This window comes from Bombus terrestris, chromosome 12 (assembly GCF_910591885.1).
Source record: "Bombus terrestris chromosome 12, iyBomTerr1.2, whole genome shotgun sequence".
In the NCBI taxonomy this organism is placed as follows: domain Eukaryota; kingdom Metazoa; phylum Arthropoda; class Insecta; order Hymenoptera; family Apidae; genus Bombus; species Bombus terrestris.
The window spans coordinates 8,771,017-8,790,701 of record NC_063280.1 but is presented as its reverse complement, the minus strand read 5'-3'; the positions used below and the strand labels follow the sequence as shown (position 1 = coordinate 8,790,701).

Genomic DNA, 19,685 nt, shown 5'->3' with positions numbered 1-19,685 from the left:
CGCAATGTTTTATCAATCTCTCGATATATATTTAGAAAAGTTTAAAAATAAATATAATTTATTTGCTATATGAATGAAACAAAACGAATTCAAATATTATTTTTATCGTTATCGTTTCGTAAGAAATAAATAGCAGCACGATAGAAAAATTTGTTATCTACAGAAAAATTATGCGATAGCGAAACAATTGTTTGTGTAAATTTGTCTTATCTATACAAATTCCCAAGTATATAAACGATACACGGTGTCTAAAACATGTGTTTTGTGTCAAAATCATTGTGCTATAACGAGTAAGTGTTTTCATTAAAACATACCAAGGCGAATATTAAAAGTTCCTTTTGAAATCGTCATTCAGTAATCCTATAGATTTCAAAGATACACATAATTTAAATGACACAATAAGTATCAATAATAAATGCCAAAGATTTTATTGATTGAGTTTATTAAATCGAGTGTATTTAGATCACATATAATGATGGTTATATAATAACAATCCAACTATTTACTTAATAGGAAGAAATTTAATATATCATCAAAATCTCTTAAAAAGATTTATAAACTAATTATCATTTGGATATGCATTAAAAATCAATCCTGTTATCGATTTATTACGATTGTAAAAGCATCCATATTTTCATATAATTTTTTTATTTGCAATTTTCTTTTCGTTCGCAATATTAAAATTTTTAATATCATTATTTTACTTCATATTTTTGTTTACATAATTTTAATTAGAAAATATTTTTAAATCGATATCACTACAATATCATCAGTCGATAAAAGGATATCTGAATTCATCTTACTACTATTGATTTTTCCATTCGATTAGATAATCAAAATGAAAGTATGGAAAGTTACGTTGCCAGTTGCCGTAAAACCAGTGGAGACCAAGAATTGGACTCCAAATAACGCCTCCATCACTTTTTAAACACATTTTTGCTTTTTATAAAAGACTATCTTGCACGATAATTAAAAAATAAATAATAGATAAAAAATTACATGACATTTCATTGTAGATACATACAAGGTAAACATTTTTTTTTTATATAATCTTTACAACATCTCTTTATGTTTCATTTTCGTAACTTTTTCACATATTCTCCAAGCTAATAATACTCGAATCTTAAAGTTGCGCGTTCCAAGCGTCCGCCTTATATTGGAATCCAACATGTCTCGTTACTCGTTATCCCTCTCAGTCACTGAAATGTCAAGTTTATATTCGCGTATGCAACTCGTATACGAACATTCCTAGTCTCGTAAACCGCTGTAATTCTCGAATGAACGTTTGTCAGCTTCCTCGAACTTCGAGACTCGAAGTTAATAACCATTCATCCGTTTAATCACCACATTATTACGTAACAACTATTTTTCTCTTTACTTCTTATCATGTTTCCACAAAATAGATTTTTCCCATTAAAATATCTCGAAAAATACACCCTTCAATTCAATATAACAATAATTTGTAATTGAAAATCAAATATTTTTCAGTTGAAAAGAATTTATAGAATATGTAGACCGAAAGATTAAAGCCTGGTACAAACAAGCACGCAATCTTATTGCAACGACAATGCTATGCAATATAATTTGATAACTTCATCATACATATTTTTAAGGATACAGTACACGCATTCACACAATTCTGTTATTAAATATGTTGAATGTCGCACTATTCAAATTAATCCACGTGTACCACCGAAGATACATTCCGTCAATTGTTTTACATGCGCTAGAAATATTGACGTCTAACAGCCGTTCATGGCGGCATGGAACGTGTTAAAACTATAAAGCTGCCGAGTGCAAATCGTAGTGTCCCCACTGTAGAATCGTAACAGTATCATGTAGTTCATCCTCATGAAACTAACATATAGCACTTACAAAGTACAACGATCGCTCGAGGTAATCAAAGATGAAGGAGATTCGTGACATAAAATAGCTACGATTGTCTTTGCTAGGCGTAATTGTACTGTAATAGTTACAACGGCGATTTAATGCGTTAGTATATGAAGCCGCCTCGCTATGTGTACGAAAGGAAATCAATGTTCACACTACTGAAGCACGCGGTGATTGTGTGTAAAAATGAAATGGGGCATTGGGTGAAAGTACTCTTGGCTTGGAGGTCTTATATCAGATCAGTCTGCAAACAGCCGTGCAGGATGTGGATGGCGATGCTGCTTTGCTCCTAATGATCAGATCTTTTTGCTACTTAGACTCCGACGGTGTTTCTTCTTTTTGTTAAGTTATTCGAGATTTTCCAAGCATTATGCTACCGGAGTCATAAAATCAGTGATAATTTAGTGTTTGGTGTTTTATAAAAATTGGTGGAAAGTTTTTCTTTTCAAATAGTTAGAAAGAAACGTGTTCGTTTTTGCAGAATGTCGCAGATTATATGGATATGGTGTTTGATTGTGTCAGTGGCAGATTTGACATTGGCCCTTGAAAATGGTCTGGTGAAAACACCACCCATGGGCTGGCTTGCCTGGGAACGATTCAGGTGTAATACAGACTGCAAAAATGATCCAGATAATTGTATCAGGTAAGCGTTGCTCTTTTTTGTTTCTTTCTGCACATTTTTTTTAATTGAATTTCGCAAGCCTGTTTCAGTTGATATTTGTGAGTATGTTATACATTGGAGCATTATCTACTCTCTATCTGAATGATATTTAACATTATAATGTGATTCTTAAAGATAAAGTGAAACTTCATTAGCATCTTTGTTATATACCTTTATGTCTACAGATTAATATTACAAATTATAATTGTTAATGGTAGCAAGAAAAAATATGAAATATGATTTATAAGTGTCTTACGAATTCTTTTTGGTTTGTAAATATACAAACATTGAAACTTTTCTTTTTGTTTTAATGTTGTTTTGAATATAAAATATTATTCATTATTTATGTAAACGTAATGCAATAATATTTTTGCATTTTGAAATGCTTTTGGTCACAAAAAACATATGTCAAAAATATTTTATTGGAATTTTTAGCTTTTTTTGTATTTATAGACATACATATGAAGAATTTTTAATTTAATATACATTTAAATTGTTTTGTTGTGCAGTGTGTTTATTTATAATATCAAATACATTTTCAAAGTTGTATATTTTTTCTTAAATCTATAATAATTTGTTTATTATTATATTCATTATTAAACTAATCAACATCAATAATAATAGAATATTTAAAAAAAGATAAATATCATATTGAAAATGTTCAAAGATGGAAATACTGAAATCTTGAAATTATAGTTATTCAATTCACAAGATACCAATTAGAATAAATTGCAAGATATTAAATATGATTCATCAATATCTGACCTTAAGAATGATTCTTAATAACTTAACTTAGAGCTATGTTATAGCCATTATATAAATCTGTATTCTAGTCCAAGGAGTTTTATTAGTAACAAAAGATTAATATATTACAAGTGAAGCATGTTTTAAGATATAATGAATTGCAAATTACAATTTAACAGAAATGGATCTGTTTAAAATTATGAGGAATATATTTTTATACTTTATAGTGATCGGCTCTTTCGTACAATGGCAGACATTGTTGTAGCAGAAGGCTATGCAGAAGTTGGATATGAATATATCAATGTTGATGATTGTTGGCTGGAGAAAGATAGAAGTGTTAATGGTCAGCTAGTGCCAGATAGACAAAGATTCCCGTATGGTATGAAAAGTCTTGCAAATTATGTAAGTTTTAATATACCATTCAACTCTTTGCCACAAGAATTACAAACTTATTGTTATGTATTTTTGTTATATAGATTCATTCAAAAGGTCTTAAGTTTGGAATTTATGAGGATTTTGGTAACTACACATGTGCTGGGTATCCTGGAATATTGGGATACTTAGAAACTGATGCTCTTACTTTTGCATCATGGGATGTTGATTATGTAAAATTAGATGGATGTTATTCACATCCTTCAGAAATGGATAGAGGTATAATTAAAACATCAATAATTACATGTTTATTGAAAGAGATCTAACTTTATAATTCATGAAAAATTATAGGATATCCTGAATTTGGATTCTATTTAAACCAAACTGGTCGGCCAATGGTATATTCCTGCAGTTGGCCAGTTTATCAAATTTATGCTGGCATGCAGGTTGGTACTGATATAATATCATTGTAGACTGAAAGCTATAAAATTCTAAGTTGCACAAAATTTTAGCCAAATTTCACTGCTATAACAGAACATTGTAATTTATGGAGAAATTTTGATGATATACAAGATTCGTGGAATAGTTTAGAGACCATAATAGATTATTATGGAAATAATCAAGATGCAATTGTACCAAATGCTGGTCCTGGCCATTGGAATGATCCTGATATGTTAATTATTGGAAATTTTGGACTAAGTTATGAGCAGAGCAAAACGCAAATGGCGTTATGGGCAATATTAGCGGCGCCTCTATTAATGTCCGTTGATCTACGAACAATTAGGCCCGAGTACAAAGCTATTTTACAAAATAGGAAAATCATCGCTGTAGATCAAGACCCGTTAGGTATACAGGGTCGACGAATTTATAAAGTTAGTAAATTTATTTCTTATATGAATAACTGACGCCAGACTTGAATGTATCTAAACTTTATTATAATTTCAGCACAAAGGTATTGAAATTTGGGCAAGACCTATAACACCCGTTTATCAGAATTACTACTCTTACGCCATAGCGTTCGTAAACAGAAGAACGGATGGTACACCGTCTGATGTGTCCGTTACATTAAAGGAACTCGGATTACAATATCCTGGAGGATACAATGTAGAGGTATGTAATTAAAAACTTAATACAAATTTTCGCTTAACCGTTTGTATAAAATGTTAAAGGTAACTATTCATATTTGTAGGATCTATATGAAGATGTGAATTATGGCATTTTAACGCCGCAAACAAAAATAAAAGTCAAAGTTAATCCTTCCGGAGTTGTGATATTACGGTGCGATTTACATTTAGAGGATATTTTCTCCACAAATCAATTTTCGCAATTTACGCCGTCAAATCAATTGTTCAAAGTTAGACAGAACTCATTTAAATAATACGAACTAAGTGTTAATGAATTTAATCTGTAATTTACTTCTTTTTTTGTAATATTTGATAAAAGAACGTTACCATACTCTGTTAAGAAAGTAGGAAATAAAGAATTTTGTAATCTGTAATACTCTATGATTTGTTAAACAACGTGATATAGATTATTTAGAAAATATATGATTACATTATTTACACACTGACTGCATTAATGCAAGATGTTATAAAAAAAGTTATTGTCTCAATCATTTGTTACACACCACGCGTATGCATTGTCGAAAATGCGTTGCCATGGCGAAATAGTATACTCCCAATTAGAGGGTTTCCAAGGCCATTGCCATATTTGTGAACACCGTTCAGGATGTGGCATCATTGCTAAGTGTCGTCCATTCTCAGAGCAGATACCAGCAATGCCCTCTGTAATTAATCATAAATATTATATAGATCACAGAATTAATTGTATATGACCAGACAAAATTTCGTTATTATTATTCTTTTAGTAATATTTGCAAATTAATAGTTGTATATAAGGCAAAATTAAAGTATCCTTTGTAGATTTATAAAAAGACAAACTCCATGAAAGATTTTAAAGACGAATCATGTTATGTAGCTAACCCCTATTTTTAATATTATATAATCTAAAAAAAGTATTTAATCAAATAATACCTGTACTTCCATTAGGATTAAGTGGATATCGTTCGGTTGGATTACCATAATCATCAGTATATTTAATAGCCAAACAATGACTTTCCTTTAGTTTCTTTAAAACCTCATTATTTCTAAACGTAAACCTTCCTTCACCGTGAGCGACCCATACACCTAAGACACTATTTTCCATTCCACTTAACATAATCGATGGCGATTTATCAATTCTAACGGTACTCCACCGACATTCAAATCTTTCCGATACATTATGACTTAGAAAAATATCTGGTTGTTTAATATCATCTGCAACACAAAAAAGCAATTAAAAACATTAATTGTATTTAATAATTTTATAAACATGTTCTTTTAATGATGCAATAATAGTACCGTCTTCATTTCCTATCAATCCTAACAAAGACATTAATTGACATCCATTGCAAACTCCTAAACTAAACGTATCTTTTCGAGAAATAAATGATTTTAATTGTTTTTGAAGAGATGGATGGAATAAAAGGCTCGCAGCCCATCCTTTAGCAGAACCCAAAACATCTGAAATAAATTTAAATTAATTTTTATTCGTTTCCATTTTGTAAAACAAAAATTAATCTATTAATAATTTACCTGCATAGCTGAAACCACCAGGGAATATAACTCCTCTGAATCTATCGAATGTGACTTTATCTTTTAACAAGTCTTGCATTGTAACATCCCAAACTTCGAAACCCGCATCTATCAAAGATGCTGCCATTTCTCTATCACCATTTATGCCTTCCTCTCTTATTACAGCAACTGGAATGTTTGCTGTAGAAATGGCAAACAAATATAAATACGATCCAGAAATTTTTAGATTTTGCATCGAATTAAATCTTTACTAACAAGATAAATGTTTGTAAATTGCCGTAGATCTAACGTCAGGATTAAACGTTAATTTATAGCATGGTGCAGTTCTATCTTGTAATCCACTGAATTCTTGAAGTGCACATTCAACATTCGTTTGTCGACGTTCTAATTGATAACTCGTCTCTTCCCATAGACTCATTAGCGGTAATACTGTTGATTCCAGAAAAATCTTCTCTTGTACTTGAACTTTTATCTGAGGATATAAAATATTTATTACATAAACATAATTTTGTGAATTTACGCAATGTATAAAATACATGCTTTCGATGACAATCCAAATCCTTCCGATCGTCCAATTAAATATACAGGAACATCAAACTGGTTAAATACTTCCAAAACATAATTGTAATTTATTGGATCAATTTCTAGTATCCATCCTACTTCTTCGGTAAATAAAATTTCAATAGGAGATCCTGATTTATGAGAAATATTCACGTTCATTCCAGATATGCCAGCAAAGCACATTTCAAGCAGGCATGTAATAAGTCCACCATCGCTAATATCATGACCTGCTAGTACTTTTCCCTCTGTTGTAGTGAAAAGTATTTCAAATACTAGTAATTTCCTCCATTGAAATAGAAGAATAAATTTCATAAATTTAGTTATTAAATCACCTGTAATTAATTGTTGAATAGCTTTGAAAGCATTCTTTAACATGTCAACGCGTTGTACATCTGGAACTTCGTTTCCGAGGGACTTATAAACCTGAGCCAAAGCTGTGCCACCAATTCGACTTTTTCCATTTGATAAATCTAAAAATAATATGTAACCATTTTTTCCAGCTGCAGGAGCTTTTAAATCGGGTGTTACTACCTATAATAAAAATATAATAGAAAATAATATTAAATATAAAAGTCAAAGTAATTTCAACTTACTTGTCGTATATCAGGACAAGGAGCATAGCAAGAAATTACAAGTGTACCAGGCGCTTTGACAACATCCTCCCCAATTCGTGCAGCCATGCTAAGAGAATCCTTTCCTCCATCAATTGCGATTCCTAATTCATTCATAATTGAACACATAGCAGAACATGCATCATATAAAGCTGCACCTTCTCCAGGTAATTTAGCAGCCCACATCCAATTTCCGCTGCATTTAACGTCCTAAATATATAAAAATAAGTGATACTAAGAATAAAAATTTATTAAATTAATACATACTCATAAATTACCTGTATATTTGAAATCCGTGCAAAAACTAAATTACTCAACGCTTCTGCTACGGTCATACGGGCTCCAGCTGCTGGATTCACGAGGCCTTTTATCGGTTGTTCTCCGATAGAAGTTGCTATACCAACCTGTAGGATGAAACACATAGTATTGTGTTTGCTGCATTTTTGTTTAACTTTGATTGATTTTATTTTTCTTATTTGCTTATTTTTTATATTTTTTACCGTAGAGAAATGAGATATTGCTGTCACAGCAACATTGGCAAGGGGAGTATGCAGAGGACCAACACATTGCTGTTGTGCAATTAGTCCAGTAACACAACGATCAACTTTGTTAGTTAAATATCGTTTGCTTGCTACTGAAGGCAATCGTAGGACTCTTTCTAAGATACCTTGTACAGTTAGATTTACAGGCAACTTGATAGCAGGTAACTGAGTTATTTGTCTTTGCAGATTAAAAGACTATAAAAGTACAAAAAGATTATTACTTAAACATTATTACATTTAATTTATTTTATTATATTTCTATGTTCACCTTTTGAGGCATTTTTCCAAGTACTAATTCTAAATCTAACTCGACTGGGTGCCTCGATTTATGTTCGTAATTCTCATTTAGATATTTCGATGAATCACAATTATCCTCTTCTGAAAGAATGATTTTCCCATTTCCTGTGACAATCCCTACAAAATTAATGGGACACTTTTCTCGCGCTGCTATTTCGTTAAGTAAATTACTGCTTTCTGATTTGCAAAGAATTGCGTCGTTTTCTTGATATTCGGCACCCCATAACTCCAATGTACTAATGCTTGGATCGCCTAAGTCAAATTTCTTTGTGAAGATTACTGCACCCATGGGTTCTACTAATTCTTTTAGAACATTGCCTAATGTAATTTCAAACAATTAATGATTCAACATTATAATATACGATCTAATTATATGATCTTCTAAGAATGTTTATTTACCATTGCCTCCAGCTCCTTGATCATGTATACTAAGTATTGGGTTTTGCTGTCCCATCTCAGTGCAAGCACGAACAACTCTATTCAATTTTTGTTCCATCTCAGGATCGCCTCTTTGTACGGCTCCGAAGTCTAATTCTGATTTATTATCACCTTGCACCTAACAAAATAATAGATTTCATAATTTTTAATGGATCATTAAGAATGTATATTAATCAGTTACATTATTCTTTGGAATATAAAATTACCTCAATAGAACTAGCTGAACCGCCTCCTACGCCTATTCTATAAACAGGACCACCAATTTTAATGACTTCCATACCTGATATACAAAAATTTTTAATTTTTCTTTTAATGTCATTGTACAAAAAAACCATTTAAATTTTATTTTCTATTCACCTTTCTGTGGCAAAATTTTTTGAGACATATTGGCATCCATGGTACCCAATCCTCCACTAAACATTATAGGTTTAATCCATTCACGTCGCACACCAACTTCATCCGTCATACCGAATGAACGAGCAAAACCAGATATGACTGGTTCTCCAAATTTATTGCCATAATCCGATGCTCCATTGCTGGCTTCAATTATAATCTCTAATGGAGAAGCCATATTGTTGGGATATTGTAGATTCTTTTCCTCCCATGGTAAATTGTAGCCTAAGAAAGAGATTGACAATTTAATGAAGATAGGACGTTTTCCTATTTCTATAAAAGTAAATAAGCTATATAAAGTACAAACCTGGAATATGCAAATTACCAACAGAATAACCAGCCGTTCCAGCAATGTAATATCCTCCCCTACCAATTCCTTGAATATCTCTCAATCTTCCTCCAGTTCCAGTTGTAGCTCCACTGTAAATTGAAATAATATTTATGAAACATATCATAGAGCGAAGTACATTATATGAAATTTCTAAATTATTTACCTAAATGGAGCAACTCCGGTTGGGAAATTATGAGTCTCTGCAGTGAATATCAAATCTTGATCTACATTTTCCAAACAGAAAGGACTACATGTGTAAGTCTTTATCGGCCGTAAAACTTTTGTTTGAAAGCCCTTAATTGCACTACTATTATCACTAAATTTAATTGTATTGTTTGGATTGGAATATTTCTGTGTCTCCATAATCATATCAATTAAAGATTGTTTCATCTTTTCACCATCAACAATCATTCGACCTTTGAAAAACCAGTGACGACTGTGTTCACTATTAGATTGTGCTAAATCAAAGCATTCTACACTAGTTGGATTGCGCTTTAATTTATTAAGAAATAGATCAGTGTAAAAATTTAAGTCCCAATTGTCAAATGCTAAACCTAAATAAAATGTTCAAATAATATTGAAAATGATATTTAAGTTACCTATTATCTTTTATTATATTTCATTTTGAACACATACCTAGTTTCGAATTTACTTTTTCTAATGCTATTCTTCCTTCTTCCAAAACATTAACTTCAAACCAATTTTCTGGTCTAAATCCATGATCAAAAGTTTCTATTGGTTTCATATATCTACATTCAGTCATCTTGTCATGCAGTACATCTGTTATCTAAATAAAGAAACAAATGTAAGAGATGTATATTTCTTATATTCAATAAATACTATTCTATTTACACACAGCATCTTCAATTTCTTTATCAATTACTCCATTGTGTTTAATACAGTATCTAGTTACTGCCTCAATTCTTGTTACTTTGTCTAAATACACAGATCTACAAATTGATACAGCATTGCTACAAAATGCTGTAGAAAAATTCAATCTGTAACAACATAAAAATTATTTAATTCCAATTTTAAATATTATTGTCAAATAGTTCTTTTATTACTTATCTTACCTTGGTCCAATTTCAATAATAAAGCAGTTATTTAATTTTTTATCAAATGCACTGGAATTCTTCAAACTTTGTGATTCCAAAGGAGGAGTTAAAATCCATTTTAAGATTGCCAATTCTTCTGCACTCAGAGGTTCTTTAACTTCAATATAGTAACACAATTCAGTTTCCAAACCACTAATCAGATTTGTTATTTGAACAAGACTGTTAAATTTGCTTTTAAATTGACCTGACTTTAAACCAGGTACTTTGTAGAACCTTATAATATCCATGATCTAAAAACTGAGAATTACAGAATGATATAGTACATAAAAGAATTAAAAAACACAATACAAAAGGACAAGAGTAATAAACGTGACAATATAATATGATATATGAAACTGATAATTAATTACAATTATTAAGACCCCCTAGAGTGAACTGGCAAGCGAGTCAGTGAATTATCTCAATTTATCAGTGTAATAATTGCAAAATAGTATGCTTGTATCATAACAATAATATCAAAAGTATGAGTTGAGGTCAAAAGAGCATGTTACTCAATATAGCATTCTCTGTTTCTACTGAAATTATATATTTCAACTGTATTTTTTATTATTAAAAATAATTTAAAATTAAATACTTTTGAATATTTTCGATTATGAAATATATATATTGATACCATTTAAAATCTTTAAACGAAACTAATAATAATACTTGGATTATATCTACGTCATGTTTTACAAAACAGACGTTATCGTACTAGCTATAAACAAATAGAAAAATACATTTTCGTAAACATGTAACACAAGAAAACAAGGGTATAAAGTTCTATGGAAGAATATTATTGTCAAAAATATTTTAAACACAAATAAAATAATCGAATTGCACAATAGGATTTTAAGTTAAATTATGTAGTATTAAATATCGTCGAAATAATAGTTGAAAGTAAAGTTACTTGCTATTAACGATATTCCATTTACAATATATATACAATATATACAAATAAAGTGTATTTTATTTTCTGATCTCTCAAGCAACAGGTTTCCACGTGTTATGAAATTAATGAAGCGATGCATAACCTTGCTGTTTCTTACCACGTGCTTTTTTGTCTGTCAATAATATATCTACATTTTTTATATACAAATTTTAATATAGATAAAGATTTAAAAGTAATAAAAGAACATTTCAATATTTTAATTTATCGATCCTGATATTTGCAGTACCTTCTCTTTTTCCTATAAATATGAATATATATATTTTATAAATTGTTTTGTTATATGTGTGTATATATTTAGAGATACATAAATATTATAAAATTTATATTGGAAGTAAAAACCATTAAAATGCTCTTGTATTTTCCGACGTGTAATTTATTCTAATCGAATATTTACAGTAGAATTTCCATAAAAAAAATATTTATTTAAATTATCTATCCAAGGAAATCATAATTAGAGACATCCTCGAATTGCTGATTTTGTGGATTACCAGGAGCCATAGCTCTTGTCGTCATTTGTCCTCTAGGAACCATTTGTTGCTGTAATCCAAGTACCTGCCTATATGGCGGTTGTGGCTACAAAACCCAAATTATTTTTAATTGCAGATATAATTCAACCCTGATATACAATTACCAATTCATAACTATGATAATCCATACTTGTTGCAATAAATGTCTAAGACCTATATTCGGGACAGGCCTCATCAACCTTGGAGCATTTGCTTGCTGATTCGTCATAGCGGCAGGATTTAGTGCTCTTTGGGCTTGTTGAGCCTGTAACAAATTTCATTCCTTTATTTCGTTTCTCCATTTGCGCGAAGCTATACAACAGAATGTATGATAACTTCTAAAAAACAGTTCACCTCCAACTGTTGTTTATATTGCATTTCCTGTTGCTGTGCTACTTCTAGATTCTGTTGAATCTATAAAGTTAATTATATTATATGAATTCTGTGAAATTTATTTTAGTATGTGTTTTGTTCTTTTCCGTATTTTGTTGTTATATTTATTGGCTTACATTTACTTCCAGTTGCGACTTATATTGCGCCTCCTGTTGCTGTGCAGCTTCTAACGTTTGCCGTAGTTGTTGAATTTTTAATAAATTTTGTTGCCTAGCTATTTCTATGTCATCAAATGGTGGTCTTTGTTGTCCTATCATCGTACCAGAAGCTGGAGCCACTTGGGGACCAGTAATACCACCACTCTATCAGCGTATCAATAAAACAAATGCTTTACTTTCGTTTGGATATCTGTGCATATCTATATAGATAGCATTTGTTTCTAACTCATAATTCTTTAAATATATTATCTATGTATAAAGCTTATTATATATGTCTCAAATCTATTTTACTTCATTGTATACATGTGGTAAACCTTACCTGCATGTTTATTTGATTCTGAGGGCCAGCAGATGAAGTTAATGTTTGTTGTGGAGCATTTGTAGAAACTACGTTCTGAGTTATTTGGCCTCCTCCCATAGCTATAGTATTTGTTTGTGACATAAGAATACCTCCTTGAGAGGTACCTGTAGTAGGCATTGTGCCAGCTATTGCGTTTCCTTGAGCAGCTCCAGCCTGATATATTAATTATATTTGTAAATATATTAAGAAACATTTAATATACCTTAGAGTATAAATTTTTACTTACTTGTCCTTGTCTCATAGAAGCATGCGATGTTTTTTGTTGCTGAATCACTTTTCGAAGGCGATCTACGAAACCTGTTTGATCATTTGGAATGAATCCCAAATAGGTTCTTCTTTCAGCCGTGTAGAGGAGGATAAGTACTTTTATGTCACAAGCTGCTTGCAAGAATGTGAAATGAACACAACCTGCCTGAAATATTTTTTTTATCAGTAATTAAAGATATTTTTATTCATTTTATTGTACTGAAAACATATAGTGTAATATACTAACAAATCCCGAATTCATAACTTTTGTTAACGATTCTAACGCTTCGCAAGGCGTAGGATGAAACAAAACGGACTTGGAATTTTTCAAATATGTTCCACCAATATTTCCTATTAACTGCTTGGGCATCAGCTGCATAATTAATTTTTGAGGCCACGTATCAGCTTTCCTATAATATATTAATATATTGATTTATAACAATTTATGATTATTAACATCCACAAAAACTTACAATTCTGGATCTCCATCTTTGGAATTTGCGGAAACTTGACACGGAAGATGCCTAGTTTGTTTTGGTGCGTCTGGAGTTGTTTTAGCTTTTTCAACCCATTCAATAATACCTTGCCATATCGTTTGTCTCTCACGTGGTGTACTAATTTGTGGTCCTGGTCCTACCGTACCACCTGTTACATTACCCTTTAAAACAGTTATATTAATGTAATTCATATTTTTTCCTTTAGTCTCAAAATCAACATTCGAACATTACAACATTTACAACATTAAAACAGTCTCTCCTTATAAATAATTTAAGCAACTTAAAATACCTGTGTCTGAGAGTGCGTTACTTGCTGTTGTTGAGTAACCGACGATACAGGTGCCTGTGTCTGTGAAGCTGTAACTGTTTGTGGTACTTGAGTTGGCATAGATTGGCTCACACAGGATACCGTGAGTTGCGGTCCTGCTTGTCCGTGCGTCGGTTGAGCTGTTATTGGCATTTGAGCTTGCTGCTGGACATTTTGCTGTTGCTGTTGTAATTGCATTGTTAATCTTAGCTGTTGTTGAGTTAATTGCTGCTGTTGCTGCTGTTGTTGCTGCTGCTGTTGCTGTTGTGCATTTGCAGCCATAACATTGGTATTTGTCACTAAAGATATAAAATATATATTAACACATTAACTTTTGAAACAAGGATAAGTAATAAAACTTTACAAAGTATTATCACTTTTACCATCCATTCTTTGTCCAAATGGAGTTACATTGAGCCCAATTGAAGGAGGTGGTTGATTTAATTGCGCTATTAAAGCACTACTTTGTGTATTTGTTGGACCTGTTGCCCCTGGTGTCACGAAAGGTCTCCATCTAGGGTGACCTGCTCTTGTTACATTAGGATGATAAGTTGGTGGAGCGGATATTGGGGGATTATAAGGAGGTCGACCAGCGTTCATTGCAGCAGCCATTGGTACTACTGTTTGATGAACTGAAGCGATATTTTGAGGAGTTTGACCTCTAAATGGAGGACCTTGAGGTTGAGTTGGTTGTGCAATATTCTGTTGCACTTGATTTGTATTTGGACTGTCATTACTCTGCAATGGGCTCAATGGAATCTGTGCAGCAGTACCTGGAGTAGTATGAACAGCTCCACCAATTGTTGGACTGACAGGTCTTTCTTTCAAATTATAATTACGTAAGAGGACCAAATGTCGCGGATCTTTAGCGTAATTTTTTGTTTGTGATGATTGTAAATCTCCTCCTGCTTTTTCAAATAATTTAAATAAGGCAGGTATTTTTCTAGGTGATAATATGGAAAGATTAATATTCCTCTGAAAGAAAAAAAAAATGATTTTTTTATATAGGCTTAAATGACGACTTCTATTCACACAATTAATTGCAATATACTTCTTGATAGAGTGAAGCCAACTGTTCTATAGTGTGTCCGGCAAATTTATATGATTCTTGTATGACCGTTTGATATGGAGGAGAATTGCAAATCAAAATACAATGCTTCTGCGATGCTGTATTTGGTTCGCGTCTTAATTGTAGATCTTCAAAACATTGAAGTCCAGTTGCAAGTCCTTCTCCAATATTGGCAAAACATTCCCCCTTTCCTCCAACCATTCTATTCAAACAAGAATATCAGCAATGTTCATTAATAATGAACATTTAATAATAATAATACATAATACAATACAATAATGATACATCTTTTACATACTCTAGTTTTTCTAATACAAGCAGTAATTTATGAGGATTTGCATATGGTCCAAAAGTCTCTGTACATGGTGCTGGTAAACAATCAGCAGCATGATATACTACTATTCCATATAACGTTGTACTATTTTGCTAAAAAATGATTTTTATTATTAAATATAAGAATAAAGAAATTAAAAAGGTAAGATATCATAAAAATGGTTAATATCATTATTTTACCTCAGAAACATATTCTCTATCTTCAATACCACCTTGACTGAAATACCTATATAATATAATGTCTTAAATTAATAAGCATCTATAAACAAAATAAAAAATACTCAATATGATCTAATATAGAAAATATAACTTACTCAAGTGTAGGGGTAAGATAATTTGTTTTCAAATCATTAAGATAAGCTCCATTGACAGCTGTTCCTTCAATCACAAATATCACATCGGCTTGTATGCCATGTTCTGTAGGACCAGCAACCATTTTTACTCCACTCTTTAAAATATCAGAAAAAGTATATAAAAAAGAATATAATAGGTGATATATTATTTTTAACTTAAAAATAATGAATAAATTATAACTATTTCAAATATCATATTAGAAATAAATAACATGTTTATAACAAAATTTTTATCTTTGATACGTTTAAAATAGTAAAATTTATTTCACAATAATGCATTTATGTATTGAGATCTTTTTAATACAAATCTTTATCTAATATTCTACTTCTACTAATTGCAAATTACATTAATAGCATTATAACATGTAGTGTGAGACTTACAACAAGTTTACCAGATAAATATTGACATCAATGATTATATCACTTCATATTCATTAGTAACATTTGCTAATACTAAAATCAGGATTTTTTCAATATTGTAGCTGATCATTTGTCAAACAATCAACAAAGTCAGTAGTTCTATAGGTTACGTTTATTTATTAAGTATAATTTTTTCAAGTACTAATTAATTTCATTACATGTATCACAAATACAATACGAAATAAAATATGTTAACATATTATTACATTAATACTATTATTATTATTATTATTAAATGATTTGTACAGAACATTTAAACATGAAATAGAACAAACCATTGTAATTTCTTTAAGATGATGGTTCCCAAATTTATTTCACTAGTTTGGTGATAAATATTCTAGGGATTTAACACAAATTAAACACTTTAATTAAATACAATAAAAAATCTTCAAATTTATATATATATACATATTTCACAAAGGAGATTTAACACTGCAGACTAACAAAATTCCTACAACGATGTCGGGATAATCTTACTTATGAATGTAACCTATTTCCCCTAGATTTTAAATACGTGTCTTCAGTTAAGTCCATGGACAGAGTATAGTAATTTAATCGAAATCACCAAACTGTTCTTGGTATTCAACGTTTATACTTCGATTATCTTCTAGTATATACTTACATTATCCATGACTGTTGATTATGTTCGTTGTTTTAAAATAATTCAAACTGTATACAAATTTACGAATTATGGTAATATTATTATAATGTAAAAATCGGAATACGTAAATTAAATCTAACATTTCGACAAGAGAAGTCTATAAGATATTTGTACCACTTGTACATTCTTCTAGTCAGAAATTAGAAGAACGAGCTTGAAAAAGACGTTAAAAGATCGAGACTAATATAAGTAAGTTTATCAAATAATTTCTAAATGCCTTTTATAAATAAAAATATTGTTTCCGTATTATACGTATTATAAAAAGAAACATGTTTCGTAACAATAATTTCATAATTGTGATAAATAATTTAAGTACAAATCGAATTTAATGGATGATTAAAGGTATATTGGAATGGAGCACTTAAAGTGGACAACACCAATTAAGAATGGAAACGAATGTGAAAATTTGTCAACCAAGAGTCCTGTGATTTATAAAACTCCTGTAAAGCAGTATAATACAAGTTCAAAGCACACAACATATCGAAGTAATACAAATTCCTTTAATGTGCTTCCAAATCACATTACACCTCCTTCAGGTTTAACAAAATTTATAGCAAGGAATCCATTTGAGACTGATTTAACTAATAGACTGCATTTATCTGTGATTAGTCCAACTGTGTTCAGTAAAGTAATTTTGTAAATTTTTTATTAAAACTAAAGATTTAGTTCATTCCTAAAATGATTTAATAGAATCATTTTTTATATTATTTCCTAATAAATATGTATAATTGTTAATAACATTCTTAGGTATCAAGTCCATCTCATCAATCATCAGACTTTGCATGGAGTGTGGATGAGTTGGCATTAATACAGCCAGCGAAAATAGAAGAATTTCCTATGCAACAAATACATTGTATAGACCCAGAGACTGAAATAAAAGCTCAAGCAGCTATTGATCAATTTTTTAATAAAAATGAAATAATTCCAAGCCCATGGGAGATAAAGAAGAAAGAGATTAGAACAATAGTTAATGTAGATACTCATATAAAGGATTCAAGTGACCTGAATTCAGAATCCCCAAAACTGAAAAAAGATGGTATTTATTATAATTAATCAAGGAATATTTTTCATAGTTTAATTTTGATTTTAATTGCTTTAGGATGGAGTCAAACAGTATTAACATTTCCATCTGAATTGCCAGCTCACGTTATGGAAATTTTAAAACCTTATCTTACATTTATTCAAGTAAATGCAAAGCTAAAGTCATCATTTAAACTACTTAAATATTAAGTCTCTGCCTTTAAACGTCTCTTGTTTTGTTTTAGGAGCAAAATGTTGAGAGTGACGATGCAAATTCGAGTAACAACTCTTTAAGACGGAAGTTATTCTTTAATCTTGATGATGGTGTAGATAATGAAGAAGATTCTTCAATCTCTTTATCGTCGCCAGTAAAAATGGATGAATCTTTAGTATTATCTTCCAGTCCTCCACAAAGTGGAATGTTAATTCATGGTACATCATTGAAGGTAAATAATAGCTTTTTTTAATTATCTTTATCTATCTTACACACATTACACATGTGAGTTTTGAAGCCAAAAATTACCAAATTCTTTTCTTCTAGTGCTCGCCAAATGAAAATTGTCATCACAACGCGTCGCAAATAGACACAGGAAATATATCACATCCTAGTATATCTCCCATACACAGTACAGTAAATAACATGTCGTATGAAAGCGGGAAATCTCGATCTCGTTCGGTTGCTCAACTGAACTTCAGTATGGACATAAGTATAAATCAATCTAATATGCAACATAAAGATCTATCAAACAATTATTCTTTAGGTAATTACTTCACCCACATCAATAATATTTAATATTTAATTATCCTTTACCAAAATACTACTAAAATAATGTTATTGTTCATAATAATTGCATGTTATATCTTTTAGATGAATCTCTTGGCGAAGTAAATGCAGACAAAAAGGCAGGCGATCTTTTAAATTTACAAAGCGAATCTGCAAGTGCTCAAGATGATACCTATACAGAAATAAAAGTCCTAGCAAAGAACTCAATCCACGTTGAGCATAATTGCGAAAACAAAACTACAGAATTTGATGTTAAATATAATAATGCTACCAGCACGTTTAAATTGTACAAGACGAGTACAAACGAAAGTTGTATGATCCAACAGACTAACGCGATGCTAGGTATTTCCGGTCAGCAGAGCGTTTCGAATTCTATACAAGACACTGGTTATCAAACTTGCAGTATGAGCAATACAGCGAATGTTACTGATAGTTATAGCACTACTCCGACTAAGCAAAAGGCTTATTGGGGAGATCGAATTTTAATAAGTGACGATGAACTTCGTCTACCCGAGTGGAGAGAAAACATGAAAAATATATTTAGTTCTACTCCATCACGATCAAATAGGGAAAGGGATACCCATATATCTTAGATAAATATTTTTTATATGGCAAAAATATATAATCCAAGAATATTTTTTATTTTTGATAATGAAATTAGAAAAAATAACCTGCTCAAATACTTGGGAAAAATTTAAAACACAATTTTTCATATGCAATCAAAGATAATATCATCATTTATATTTTTCATATTTAGGATCTTATTTTAGTACGTCAATGTGTTCTGTTTCTTAGTTGAAATTTATAATATAAAGATTTTAATATATAATAATTAATATAATTTTTAATTTTTCATTACCTGGTATCGTCTACAACATATTTTTTACGCATGGAAGCAAAAATGCATTTATGTATAATAATTCATGAAATGACAACAATATATTTCATTTCATGTATTATCATTGTAAGTATCAGAATTTGAGTGAAGTGGGTAGAAATTTAACACATGTTATGATGTAATCATATCATATCATATAATATATACATGTTTTATACAC

At 30.6% G+C, this 19,685-nt stretch overlaps 4 protein-coding genes and 1 long non-coding RNA gene across 13 annotated transcripts; 2 read left to right on the top strand and 3 right to left on the bottom strand.

The window, feature by feature from the left end:
* The first annotated feature begins 240 nt into the window (after positions 1-240).
* LOC100650051 (alpha-N-acetylgalactosaminidase) lies at positions 241-5,165 on the top strand. Of its 4 annotated transcripts, none has more exons than XM_003399708.4 (8): positions 241-290; positions 2,372-2,533; positions 3,523-3,697; positions 3,772-3,946; positions 4,019-4,113; positions 4,180-4,539; positions 4,613-4,777; positions 4,857-5,165. In XM_003399708.4, the coding sequence occupies exons 1-8, from the start codon at positions 256-258 to the stop codon at positions 5,043-5,045; spliced, it is 1,356 nt and encodes a 451-aa protein (XP_003399756.2). In that variant the 5' UTR covers positions 241-255; the 3' UTR covers positions 5,046-5,165. The 4 variants fall into 4 exon arrangements, with proteins under 4 accessions (XP_003399756.2, XP_012170331.1, XP_048266895.1 ...); XM_012314941.3 differs by lacking the exon at positions 241-290 and adding an exon at positions 1,758-1,896; XM_048410938.1 differs by lacking the exon at positions 241-290 and adding an exon at positions 1,975-1,992.
* Positions 406-1,759, bottom strand: LOC125386097. Its single transcript, XR_007225961.1, has 2 exons — positions 1,619-1,759; positions 406-1,437 (listed from the first exon to the last, which is right to left on the bottom strand). It is a non-coding gene; the product is annotated as an uncharacterized LOC125386097 (long non-coding RNA).
* On the bottom strand, positions 4,581-11,661 carry LOC100648293 (phosphoribosylformylglycinamidine synthase). Of its 3 annotated transcripts, none has more exons than XM_012314939.3 (20): positions 11,617-11,661; positions 10,547-10,825; positions 10,330-10,471; positions 10,110-10,260; positions 9,637-10,027; positions 9,450-9,562; positions 9,107-9,367; positions 8,956-9,029; positions 8,711-8,867; positions 8,283-8,629; positions 7,973-8,209; positions 7,751-7,876; positions 7,455-7,682; positions 7,194-7,392; positions 6,841-7,106; positions 6,556-6,772; positions 6,301-6,480; positions 6,067-6,228; positions 5,701-5,982; positions 4,581-5,451 (listed from the first exon to the last, which is right to left on the bottom strand). In XM_012314939.3, the coding sequence occupies exons 2-20, from the start codon at positions 10,813-10,815 to the stop codon at positions 5,276-5,278; spliced, it is 3,978 nt and encodes a 1,325-aa protein (XP_012170329.1). In that variant the 5' UTR covers positions 10,816-10,825; positions 11,617-11,661; the 3' UTR covers positions 4,581-5,275. The 3 variants fall into 3 exon arrangements, with proteins under 3 accessions (XP_012170329.1, XP_003399743.1, XP_020721616.1); XM_003399695.4 differs by lacking the exon at positions 11,617-11,661 and adding an exon at positions 11,478-11,612; XM_020865957.2 differs by lacking the exon at positions 11,617-11,661 and adding an exon at positions 10,939-11,107.
* Positions 11,662-11,874: 213 nt separating this feature from the next.
* On the bottom strand, positions 11,875-16,581 carry LOC100648529 (mediator of RNA polymerase II transcription subunit 25). Of its 4 annotated transcripts, none has more exons than XM_048410929.1 (15): positions 16,438-16,581; positions 15,704-15,837; positions 15,570-15,615; positions 15,355-15,482; positions 15,039-15,258; positions 14,371-14,962; positions 13,970-14,286; positions 13,657-13,841; positions 13,431-13,593; positions 13,164-13,349; positions 12,896-13,090; positions 12,535-12,720; positions 12,380-12,439; positions 12,177-12,290; positions 11,875-12,101 (listed from the first exon to the last, which is right to left on the bottom strand). In XM_048410929.1, exons 1-15 carry the CDS (start codon positions 16,438-16,440, stop codon positions 12,093-12,095), a joined length of 2,538 nt encoding a protein of 845 aa, XP_048266886.1. In that variant the 5' UTR covers positions 16,441-16,581; the 3' UTR covers positions 11,875-12,092. The 4 variants fall into 4 exon arrangements, with proteins under 4 accessions (XP_048266886.1, XP_012170335.1, XP_003399745.1 ...); XM_012314945.3 differs by having other exon boundaries at positions 11,875-12,092; XM_003399697.4 differs by lacking the exon at positions 16,438-16,581 and adding an exon at positions 16,124-16,404 and having other exon boundaries at positions 11,875-12,092.
* Positions 16,582-16,759: 178 nt separating this feature from the next.
* LOC100650170 (protein aurora borealis) lies at positions 16,760-19,459 on the top strand. Its single transcript, XM_003399709.4, has 7 exons — positions 16,760-17,012; positions 17,166-17,451; positions 17,571-17,859; positions 17,923-18,008; positions 18,089-18,289; positions 18,385-18,604; positions 18,712-19,459. The coding sequence occupies exons 2-7, from the start codon at positions 17,176-17,178 to the stop codon at positions 19,218-19,220; spliced, it is 1,581 nt and encodes a 526-aa protein (XP_003399757.2). The 5' UTR covers positions 16,760-17,012; positions 17,166-17,175; the 3' UTR covers positions 19,221-19,459.
* Positions 19,460-19,685: the final 226 nt, after the last annotated feature.

What these genes read in the sequence shown, in the direction of transcription:
- LOC100648293 (XM_012314939.3), bottom strand. Translation starts at nt 10,815, where the DNA reads ATGGATATTATAAGGTTCTACAAAGTACCTGGTTTAAAGTCAGGTCAA. An exon ending in CAATATCTCATTTCTCTACG is followed by an intron (nt 7,877 to 7,972) that starts GTAAAAAATATA and finishes TTCATCCTACAG; the next exon opens with GTTGGTATAGCAACTTCTAT. An exon ending in CACGGATTTCAAATATACAG is followed by an intron (nt 7,683 to 7,750) that starts GTAATTTATGAG and finishes TTATATATTTAG; the next exon opens with GACGTTAAATGCAGCGGAAA.
- LOC100650170 (XM_003399709.4), top strand. Translation starts at nt 17,176, where the DNA reads ATGGAGCACTTAAAGTGGACAACACCAATTAAGAATGGAAACGAATGT. An exon ending in GTCCAACTGTGTTCAGTAAA is followed by an intron (nt 17,452 to 17,570) that starts GTAATTTTGTAA and finishes TAACATTCTTAG; the next exon opens with GTATCAAGTCCATCTCATCA. An exon ending in ATCAAACAATTATTCTTTAG is followed by an intron (nt 18,605 to 18,711) that starts GTAATTACTTCA and finishes TATATCTTTTAG; the next exon opens with ATGAATCTCTTGGCGAAGTA.
- LOC100650051 (XM_003399708.4), top strand. Translation starts at nt 256, where the DNA reads ATGTGTTTTGTGTCAAAATCATTGTGCTATAACGA. An exon ending in TGAAAAGTCTTGCAAATTAT is followed by an intron (nt 3,698 to 3,771) that starts GTAAGTTTTAAT and finishes TTTGTTATATAG; the next exon opens with ATTCATTCAAAAGGTCTTAA. An exon ending in AAATTTATGCTGGCATGCAG is followed by an intron (nt 4,114 to 4,179) that starts GTTGGTACTGAT and finishes ACAAAATTTTAG; the next exon opens with CCAAATTTCACTGCTATAAC.
- LOC100648529 (XM_012314945.3), bottom strand. An exon ending in TATCTTACCCCTACACTTGA is followed by an intron (nt 15,616 to 15,703) that starts GTAAGTTATATT and finishes TATATTATATAG; the next exon opens with GTATTTCAGTCAAGGTGGTA. An exon ending in AGTCGCAACTGGAAGTAAAT is followed by an intron (nt 12,440 to 12,534) that starts GTAAGCCAATAA and finishes TTAACTTTATAG; the next exon opens with ATTCAACAGAATCTAGAAGT.